This window comes from Styela clava, chromosome 15 (genome assembly GCF_964204865.1).
Source record: "Styela clava chromosome 15, kaStyClav1.hap1.2, whole genome shotgun sequence".
Lineage (NCBI taxonomy): Eukaryota > Metazoa > Chordata > Ascidiacea > Stolidobranchia > Styelidae > Styela > Styela clava.
Window position 1 is genome coordinate 11,764,989 of NC_135264.1, and position 10,695 is coordinate 11,775,683.

At 33.4% G+C, this 10,695-nt stretch overlaps 3 protein-coding genes across 3 annotated transcripts; 1 reads left to right on the forward strand and 2 right to left on the reverse strand.

Annotated features, from left to right (window-relative positions):
* Window positions 1-1,295: 1,295 nt before the first annotated feature.
* On the reverse strand, window positions 1,296-9,388 carry LOC120333816 (aprataxin-like). The gene is made up of 8 exons (XM_039401197.2): window positions 9,060-9,388; window positions 8,443-8,597; window positions 7,759-8,015; window positions 2,685-2,780; window positions 2,228-2,319; window positions 1,889-1,992; window positions 1,746-1,824; window positions 1,296-1,665 (listed from the first exon to the last, which is right to left on the reverse strand). Exons 1-8 carry the CDS (start codon window positions 9,386-9,388, stop codon window positions 1,596-1,598), a joined length of 1,182 nt encoding a protein of 393 aa, XP_039257131.2. The 3' UTR covers window positions 1,296-1,595.
* On the forward strand, window positions 2,792-7,752 carry LOC120333828 (uncharacterized). Its single transcript, XM_039401211.2, has 5 exons — window positions 2,792-3,681; window positions 4,172-4,573; window positions 5,029-5,182; window positions 6,493-6,755; window positions 6,987-7,752. The coding sequence occupies exons 1-5, from the start codon at window positions 3,675-3,677 to the stop codon at window positions 7,094-7,096; spliced, it is 936 nt and encodes a 311-aa protein (XP_039257145.2). The 5' UTR covers window positions 2,792-3,674; the 3' UTR covers window positions 7,097-7,752.
* Window positions 9,246-10,610, reverse strand: LOC120333839 (small ribosomal subunit protein uS12-like). The gene has a single exon (XM_039401226.2). The coding sequence runs from the start codon at window positions 10,504-10,506 to the stop codon at window positions 9,955-9,957; it is 552 nt and encodes a 183-aa protein (XP_039257160.1). The 5' UTR covers window positions 10,507-10,610; the 3' UTR covers window positions 9,246-9,954.
* Between the last annotated feature and the right edge of the window lie 85 nt (window positions 10,611-10,695).

A 10,695-nucleotide genomic window follows, 5' to 3' on the forward strand; every position in this document is an offset into this window, starting at 1 on the left:
GAGATAGTCTATATGCATGACTTTAGGGACTGCAACTGTCAAAAGCACATTAACCATATCGTTAACGGGCAACAATATCGGCGCTACCGATCTATGTCTGACTACCATGTCTAAAATTGGTCACCCATTGACAAGATGTTACAGTTAGCGGATGGAAAATTTTACCCACTCGGGAGCATGAGCAAAACATGCGATTTTGAACGGAATAGTATGAACCTTTATTTTCGAACCCCCGTATGTCAACATAAAAACTCATCTCCAATTCGCAACAGTCTCATATTGGCCACAACGTCGACCAGAGACACAGTACTACGCACGTGAGCGATAAAAGAAGCTTGCAAAATTATCGAACATCTCCTGGACATCGCGCGAACTTAGCTTCCCCCTATCGCCCTCAAGTGAGGAAAAAGTTACTTTAAAACTAGTTTTACTGAACGCTCCACCAAAACAATATATAACCTTTATCATCTTGGGATGGGATATACACATTTATTCCAAGTGGAAAGGAAAGTCGATGAGACGGCTTAATCATATGGCGAAGCACTGCCTATCTTCCGGCTGCCAGTCCATGTCGGTTTAAGGATTAGTTAGCCAGTTATTTGTTTCAGATGAAAGGACTTGATGGTTTTTGTTTGCATCAAGTGTATTTTCATTTTGGTGATAAATAAACTACCGACCTGCGAATGCGCGAACCCCCTACGGCAGCGGGGTCCAGCAATCATAAAATGACATTCCGCATATTTCCCCCGTTCCCTCTCCCTAATTCTCCCCGTGGACGCTCGTTTTCAAAACCAAAAAGTAAGTAAAACGTAAATATGAACTCCGCTTCGTTCACAGTACAGCGGAGATTGAACTCACCAACAGTGCAGCATGCACCACTGAACAAAAACCGGTAATGTTATTATGAATTTGCTTTATTTAAACCAAGAAAGCGTGCCATTAAACTACCAAGCGATTGCTTCATGAATTTGTTATTTCAATTTGAGCCGGATGTCGCGCAGGATCTCCGAAATCCAACCAAAGAGAAATCAACTCAACCTCAATGACACGAAACACGGACGAATCTAAATATCGGTGGAGAACGTCCTAGTCTGTGACTGATCAGTGCTCGCACGAAACAATCGTTGACGGCAGATAGGCCAGCACTTCGTTGAAACGGAACGCGAACCTCAAGTGCAAACCTTAGCATGGTATCCAGCGTCGCAATGACGAACGCTTATCACGATATGCCAACCATCGCTAAATATTACAGAGGTATTTCGTGAGGTATCACCTGGTATCATAAAAGAAACTTAGAAATTCTCGTAAGTTTATTTCATTAATAGAAACAAAACAGGTCAAGTTTTACATCACGAACTACCACTAGGGTCCGTGGCGTATTGGCGCCAAACCAACAAACATTCATGATAATTTAACAATCACGCATAGAATCAATGAAAATAAATTGCTTGAACTCCCGCCCATGGGTAACCAGGAGCATTCCTGCGCCATTAATCTTGACCGATCATATTTGCTCTCGTGTTATATCGTTTCTGTCTCGTTGAAACAAATGTTGGAAAAATGCATGTCATCTCCAACACTATTTTGTCCAAGTATCAGCCGCATTTCAGAATGTGCTTCTTCAGTTCTGGCATGTTTTTCTGATCCCGTTTACAAATGTGGCATCTAGAAAGTGAACGATTGTCTAATCAGCAAAGCTACATTGCATGAATAAATATTGCAATATATCATACAAAGATTCATACCTTAAAGGTTCTTTCAAAAGATCTGCCATGTGTTTTCTATTTTTCACTTTCCCATCTTTTTCAATTTCATTTATGATATCTGGAAAGAGAAATGTTTTACATAAACAGCAAAATTTAAACAGCAATGGAAATTATTCATATACCTTCTGCATCAACAAAATATTCAGTAGTGAATGAATTCCAATGTTTCTTCGTCTTCAATGCATCAGAATCGAAATCTTGACTGATAACATGCATATGAAGATGACTACATATTAAAAAAGTAAAAAGTTGTCAAGTGTTTTTTTTTAACCGCGGCCTCTAAATTACCAGTCCATGTCTGGTATAGTTAACCATTTTTTTTTTCAGATACATGGAATTCATGATGCAAGAAGCCATAGGTGAAACTACCTTACACAACAATGACTACAGCACATCCAATCTCTTCACACATAAATAAGGTTGTCAATTAGATTTTACAGTTTTAGTGAAGGGTAACTAACCTCATGCTATGAACAGCATGATAACCGTATCGAAATTCAGTTTTCGACTTGTCCTTTTCTGAAATATTGTCCTCAATTGTTTGTTCACCGACCTAAATAGAATATATAACATTGATAATTAGGCTGAATAAGTTTTCAAAATCTTCGCCTCCATCAGTGGCAAGGATTACTCAAGAAATCCCAGGAATTTTTATATGGTATGTATGGTCGAATATTATTAAATTTTCTCACTTTTTAAATGTCACATATAGCGATAAACGCAATAACCTTAAGAAGACTCCTCAATTTTCATGGAAAAGTAGTTAATTTTTTTACAGTTATCAGCAAAATTACACACAACACACAAATAATATTGGACAATTATTGAAAAAGGGGAGATAACATATGAAAAATATAACTTCAAAACAAATGCCGTTGATAGCATTCATTATTCACACTAGATATCAATGTTTCATACCTTTACCATGTGTTTAAGAAGAGGTAGATGTTCAGATCTAAGATGAGCACAAGATATAATATTTTCTATCGGCATAACCAGCCAATGATACTTTGCCTGTAATAAATATAAATAATGATAAAAATTGTGGACAAAAATAGACATAAAATTGGTGTAATTTCATATATATTTAACAAAAGAAAACAAGATGTAAAGTGAAAGTAAGCCTGTCTTCTTCAAGAAAATGATTTTCTCAATTGACTACCCTGAAAAGCATTTGAGGTATGCATACATGTAATATTGTAAATTCTGTATAACATTAGAGAAAGTTGCGTGACCTAGACTAAAATGATGATTTTATACTGTAATGATTCATCGTCCAGTTGCAGGTTTTGATATTATGATTTGTGAAGAATACAACAGGAAACAAGAGGGAGATTTAGAAAGGAATTAATGTAAGTGTAAAGGAAATAACTGTTATGATTATGACTATGACAAGTTATTTGTTATTACATTGGGAAGTAAAATTGAAAGGAAGTTTGGATTTAGAATTGCAGGAGACGTGATTTTGATCATCCCTATTCTCCAGTTGATCTTACTATTATAATATAGCTCAGTTGGGACAGCACAGGTATTGGAAAGTTGTAAAATATTGTAGGAATTTTAGATTACGAGATATACAAAGAGAAGTTGTCAAGTCTAAACTAAAGGCAAAATTCCATGTTGGGGAGAGACAACAATATTAAGATAACAATATTAAGGAGAGAACTATTATTTGTCTTTTTAATTGTGCAAAATGCAGTAAACTGATCAGTATTCTTGCTTTTGGCAGTTAATAACACTTGATACTGCATTTTAGTAAAGTTCGAAAAATAGTTACAATTTACAAATCTCTTGAATTAGCAAATGAAACAAGACGATGGCACATTAAAGAATTTTTAAATAGTAATGAAGAAAATATCAAAAACTCAAGATATAGAAATCCAATAAAAGATTGTCACAATACAAAGAATGGAAGGTAAAAATTGTAGTTCGAAACAACACAAGAAACTCATTTACCTAGTGGTTATGTCACATGAAACTAGTAATCACATAATATAACTGTTTCAGTAGTTCTTTATGAGGTCATATCATACTTTAACACAAATCCCAGTTTGGTCATTGATACTTATTAAATAAAGATACTAAATCAGAGATGGCCAAAATCAAATTTACTATCTACTATTCCGAATACAATAATACATTCAAATATGTGACAAATTCAAAATTTTCTTATACATAGACAAAGTATATTCAACAAGTTAGAATTGGAAACGCAGAAAGTTTTCAGAAAGTAAATGATGATTTTTTTTGAATGAAAATATTTTAAAATATACTTTAAAATCAAGAATGAAGATTGAATATGCCGATAATCAATTTTAAATTGATTCAGTATTCCACTCTGGTTTTTTAAAGATTCCTTTTGAAAATAAAATTTGTAAAACTCTGAAAAGAACAATATTTTTCAGAGTGGTTCCAACATGAAGACAATTTTTTTTCATTCAATCTGACGACAACCGATGGACACGTAGGCGCTGATCAAGAATGTAAACAATCTGGTGGTCACCTAGCAACCATTTCTGACAAAGAGACAGAAAACTTCATAAATAACCAAATCGATATTCAAAACATGGATCAGAATGTTTCATGCCTTTGGATTGGTATAAGAAATACCAGTAACGATTGGGTATGGGAAGATGGAACAAAAATGGAATACACAAACTGGGATGAGGGGGAGCCAAACTATCTTGATACACAGCATTGCACAAACAAACAAATTAAAGGCATTTATGCTGAGAAGAAACCATGGTTCAATGACTATTGTGATATAGCAGGCCCATCGTGTGGAAGAATATGCCAGAAAAATCAAGGTACTTAGAAATAGTGATAGAATTTGAGATTTCTTACGGGATTCATTTACTAACCAATCCGGCTTTATCTCCATCATAAATCGTAAAATTTATCCCCGAAGGTGAATTAAACAAAGTCTGAAACTGATATATTTAGTAGCGCTTTTCAGAATAACAAATTTTATAGTTTGTTTTTATATTTGAGAATGAAGAAGTCATTTACACCAAAATTCAATGTTAGAAGCAGATGAATTTACATCAAATATGTTCCATTTGACCAAATTTATACCTATGTTAATACAGAAATTATTATTGAACACTGTTTATTACACTATGTCTTAAAAAAATGTTGGCACAAAAAAAAATTCAGATAATAGGGATCCTGCTTTGTTAAATGTTTCATCAAGTCTAATTGGTTACCATCCTATTTTGTACACAAATCAAGAATTTTCTACCACTTGATTGTTTCTATCTAGATTTCAACACTTTGGAAACCTGGAACACTATTAGTAACACACTAACAACAATTCAACCATTTGATGGAAATTCAATGTCATCTGCTATCATGTTTCCAATGATGATTCTCATTGTTCTTAGTCTTACAATATCTGTGTTATTCATTTGTTACAAGTAAGAACAATGTACTATGAAGTGGGGCTTTATTACAGGTTTAACATTGATTACATTAAGCCATAGCAGTGATCCTAGTTGAAATTGGATTTACCGTATTTATTCGATTATAACGCGCAAAATTTTGAACTGAATTTTAGGCAAAAATCAATGCTGCGCGTTATACACGAGGTCTGAGAAATGCGGTATTGAAAATGTGGTTTTAAACATCTGAAACGTGCGTGCGCTCGCGCATGCACATTCCAAGGCAGGACGATTTCGTGCAAGCACACGCACATGCGACAGCTCAGCGTGCGTTTGACATTCGTGCAAGCGTTCGATTTCGTGCAAGCACACGCACATGCGACAGCTCAGCATGCGTTTGACATTCCCGCTGCGTTGAGAATATTTATTTGCCATTATCGTACTGTACTGTATATACCCATTATATATTACCCATTATGGTAAGACAAAAACGTTCTGCATATAGGGCTGCATTCAAACTGGAGGTTGTTGATTATGCGGAAACGGAATGATTATGCGGAATGAAGAGTTTTGAATTACTGTGTGCTTTTAATAAATTTTTGTTCATGCTGTGAGTTGTTACCTTATGTGCTTACCAGTAGTTAGTAGAGAAAAAATAAAAAAAAGAATTTTATACCAATTTTCATTCAAAATTTAAAGGTGCGCGTTATACACGAGTGCGCGTTATAATTGAATAAATACGGTACTCCTGAAAGTTTGCGCTTCCTAGTTGACACGTAAAATAGCAAATTGGAGCAAATAGTAGTTAATTTAGCCTATATATAAGTGGACTGGACTTCGTTCAGAGAAAAGGGGGCAGGCAAATAACCGTCATATAGACAATATTTGAATCAGAAAAATAAAGCATAGTGTCATTATGCTTTGTAAATGAAGAGAAAAGACTAAAATGTTACTATTGGCGGAAAAACGGACATTCTAGATCGAGGTGGGCACGATTTTTAGATCAGGGAACAAAAATTTTGCCCACCGAGACTGGCGGGCCATGTAAGTATGACGTAAAGAGTTACATTTTATGAACAATGTTCACAGTGTTACAAAAGCAACAGTGGAAAACAATGAACCACGTGCCAAAATTTATCCGCAATCTTAACAAATCCCTTGACCTATTTTTAACTAAATCATCAAAATTTGGTTCCAGTTAAGTTGTGGCAGCATCAGGCGGGCCAGATTGAATTACCCAGTTGGCCGGATTTGACCCGCGAGTCGTAATCTGCACATGTCTGTTCTAGATACTAAAATTTTCATGTGAATATAGCCATTATGCATCTCATTTATTATTTATACAGAAAAAGAGGAAGCAGGCTTGAATCAGAAATCACAAAAGAGACGGAAGATGTTGAAATGCAAGAAATGTCTCCTCTGAACCAAGAGAACAAAAGCACAGAAGATTGCGAAGATGGTTTTCCAAATACAAACAGAAGTCCCAATGAAGATGAAAACATTTTGGAAAATATTGCTAATGAAAAGAATACATCGAATGCTTCCAGTGAATGTGGATCAGTTTTTGACTCAGACAATATTGATCAAATTGGAATAGAATTAGAAATAGGTGAGTATATACAATAAAAATGTTAATAAAAGATACAAAAATTAAACATATAAATACTAGTCTGTCTGTATTTGAACATATTATACTTGAGTCGCGAGATTTTACTAAATCTATTTTTTTGAAAATTTGGGTCGCTTGAAAAAAAAGGTTGGAAACTTATATATCAACATTTATTTATTCTTTTATTCTTCTGTATTGCAATGTATAATTGACAAACCATTCGAATTTCAGGGTCCTTGCAGAACGAAAGAATGGGCAGCTCACAATATAAAAACGTCAGTGACACGGCATCAATGGGTAATGATACAAGTTACCATGACGATATGGATACAGCATTGTGATTAATTAAATATTAGAAAATGTATGAAACAGTAGTGAAAACCTGAAAATGACATCATAGACACAAAATCAAGTCATGATGTATTGAATATTTAGGATTAAACTTGGTTTAGAGACAATGTTTTAATTATAAGTCGAATTATATATATAAGTTTCAATATGAGCTATGATGAGAGAGTGTCTGTAAAATTCCACCACTCAAAAACACACCCATAAATTCCTCTCAAAACTCCTCATTCAACTGGGTTAATATGTTAAATTTTGTCAGAGTTCAAATAATTCATGGTTGAAAATTTCTGCAAGGAAATTTCCTAACAACGATGAGAAGATGATTCAGAGGGGGTTTCAGCAGAAAGATGATTCACTTTTATCTCGAGAGCGAGTGTGTTAGACTTCACTTTGAGCAAATTCTTTTGAAAATTGGTATACAGACAAAGTTTTCTTGCTTATATAAGTTGTAATATATTTCTCATCAATTTTTCATAGATTAGCTGTGTTTTCTGCGTTTATGCTAATTTTCAGTTTTGTGGAGCAGCCTCCAGTACCCTGTGTATTTTGTACACAGTGTGACAGAGTATTGAATAGAAATCTGCAATGGATTTTTACCATATGCAAATTATGAATTCAGACTTTAGTTCGCAATATAATATTAGCATCAACATACCTTTGGATATTTATCTTTGATGACAACAACTTTATCATCTTTGGAAACTCTCAAACTAGGATCATCCATTGATCCTTTCAAACCTTGACTCCAATGATAGGAAGGTTTTTGTGCTGAATTATTTTTATTATTTGAATTTGTTTCGTTTTCTTCATCGGAAATATTTTTCGCTACTTTTTCAGTCATTTTTTGTCGTTTGCTGAATGTGTTTTCCTCCTGAGGTAGTTTTGTTTTCTTGGTATTGGAAGATGTAGTTCCTGAATAAATATTATAGAACATAAGAGTTTCGATGTGGTTTCTTTGAAATTATTGGAGAAATAAATTTACATTGGGATATGAGTACAGGTCACTGTTTTTGGGACAAGAATTGTTTTTCGTCATTATCACGGTAAACTCTGGATAAATCAATATCAAAAACCTACATTAATCGAATATTATGATTTCCTAAACAGCGTTAGTTATTTAAAATTCTACTACTATTTGCGTAAACACTTTTTTTGCGCTCATCAAGGTACTGTCTTTTACCCAACATTTTTCTAAATTTAAAAAAATTCCATCCTCACCCCATATTTTCAGCAATCTAGTTTATTGAACAACGTATGCTACTGGTAAAACCTTCATGTCCTTATAATAGTGCATTTCTCTCTAATAATAATAAATTCACTATATGATAGAAAATGAAACCTGAATTAGGGATACATATAGCAATCTTGTGAGGATATTTCATATCAACGACGTGTAACGTTTGTCCTGCATGAAGTCTGTCAGTTTTTCTATGTCCGATATCAATCCCTTCTATCTGAGATGCATTACTGCCAAGTTGCTTGACCATAACATATCTAATGTTCAAAAATAACAAATTTAGTGATGCCAATAAAATCACTCTAGAAAAGTGGTTTTCAAGACAACATTTTAAATAATTAAACATATTTTAAAAACGTCTTATAAAGTCTCAATAAACATTGATCATATACTTGACACATTTTCAACAGAAATATTTTTACAAACCAATTTGACAGGGCAAGAAAACACAATAGCGGACAATCTATATTTGAAACAAGTTAGAATCAAATGTTTCCGTCTAAATGACCATTTTTCAAATAAGCATATATTCCAAATATAAATCTATAGGTACCTCAAAAATACCTGTATGGCCTGATACAGATTTCATAAACATTGGCAAATAAAAAAGTCTCTTTATACACAAAAGAAAGTATATTCAAATAACGTCAATAATAATTTCACAAAACATAAATATATCAGTATCTATAACAGCAAAAATATAACACATTCCTACCTACTTTTGATTGTAATTTGCAACCAATTCCAACTGATTTCTTGAACACAATTTATCAGGTATTTTAGTCTCTGCTGATCTCCCAACGATGACTGGCGAACCGTCTGGTAGAAGTATCGGAGCATGTGTTGAATTGCAACATTGAAAATACATTGAGAAAGATAGAGATAAAGCAATGTGGTAATTCCTATTAAAAAAAATAAGAAGTTCCAACTTGAAATGCATTTGCAAATAGTAAATCTCAAAACAACAAATTTCATATCTTTGTATTTTAGATTTTGACATTGTAAAGAGCATTTTGAACCATATAGAATAGATAGAACAAAACAGCATCAATCACAACTTAGGTAAGGAAGTTATTCGGTAAAATTCAATTGAAAAAGTGATGAATTTTTGCACGGCTCTATATGAAAAGATTTTGTGTGAAATGGCAGGAATTATGTTTTATATTATTAAATCTTTATATTGAAAAATTTAGACAAAGTTTGTTCAACTCACAAAAAAACTTTGTGAGTTGAATAAAACATTGGCGGCATTAGAAGTTTATTAACATATACTTTAAGACTAGTAAAGCCTTGTGAAAATGGAACATCACATACGTTGAACGACAAAATCCTTAAGAGTTAAATAGGCTAGCTGTTCTTTTACGAGAGATTTTTTTAAGTAAAACATTTCTTTACTACAGTATGAAAGATTCATAAATATGTCAGAATTTAAACCATTACAAACATTTTGAGGCCATTGTTAAGTATTATTTATTGTCACAAAATATAAATTCCAAGCTATCTAACGCTCTCATATAATCCTACGGTAATTTTTATTTTCATATTTTGTGAGGAGCTCAATTGTTTCAAATTGTCTGTCATACTTTAGTATTTGCGAGTATTTTATAGCAAAAATTAGTCTTGTTCTTTCTTAACAACATGAGCACAATCAAGTGCTCCTCTAATAACTTTATGGTGAACTCCGACTAAATCCTTACGTCCTTTTCCTTCGATGAGAACAACGTTATTTTCTTGTAAATTATGTCCTTCGCCGGGTATATAAGCAATGATTTCTTTTCCGGTACTTAACCGTACTTTGCAACATTTTCTATTCGCACTGTTTGGTTTTTTCGGCTTTTTAATTAAAAGTCTTAAAACAACGCCTTTTATTTGTGGCTTTCCATCCATTCTTGATTTTTTCTTTTTCTTGGCTATTATGTCCAACATTTTTCCTGTTTTCATGTATAAATCAGCATGATAAAAGTTTCGATATCTGCCTTCCCATTTGAAATCAATTGCAGATGAGTGGAAGTCCTTAGAAGGCTGAGTTAAGAAGGTGGTTAATACAGCTTGGCTTTGATTCACCAGTAAACCATTGTATGTGTTTGTTAGGCAAGTATTATTCACTTGATGAAGACATCCAGTGAGCAATGTATTTTTCAATCTGATCAAGTTTTTGAACGCCATAAGTTGGCAAGTTCAGAAGTTAGATTTTCATGTAAATTAAGACTTGAAAACTATTTGAAATAAATATAATCATTTGTTTCCAGATGCAGTGAGAAAGCATGATGAACACTGACTAGCTACGGTATAGATTTTGCGTAAATAGTAATTGATCCCAATTTCTTTTTTTTTTAATTTGCAGCTGCGCGAAAC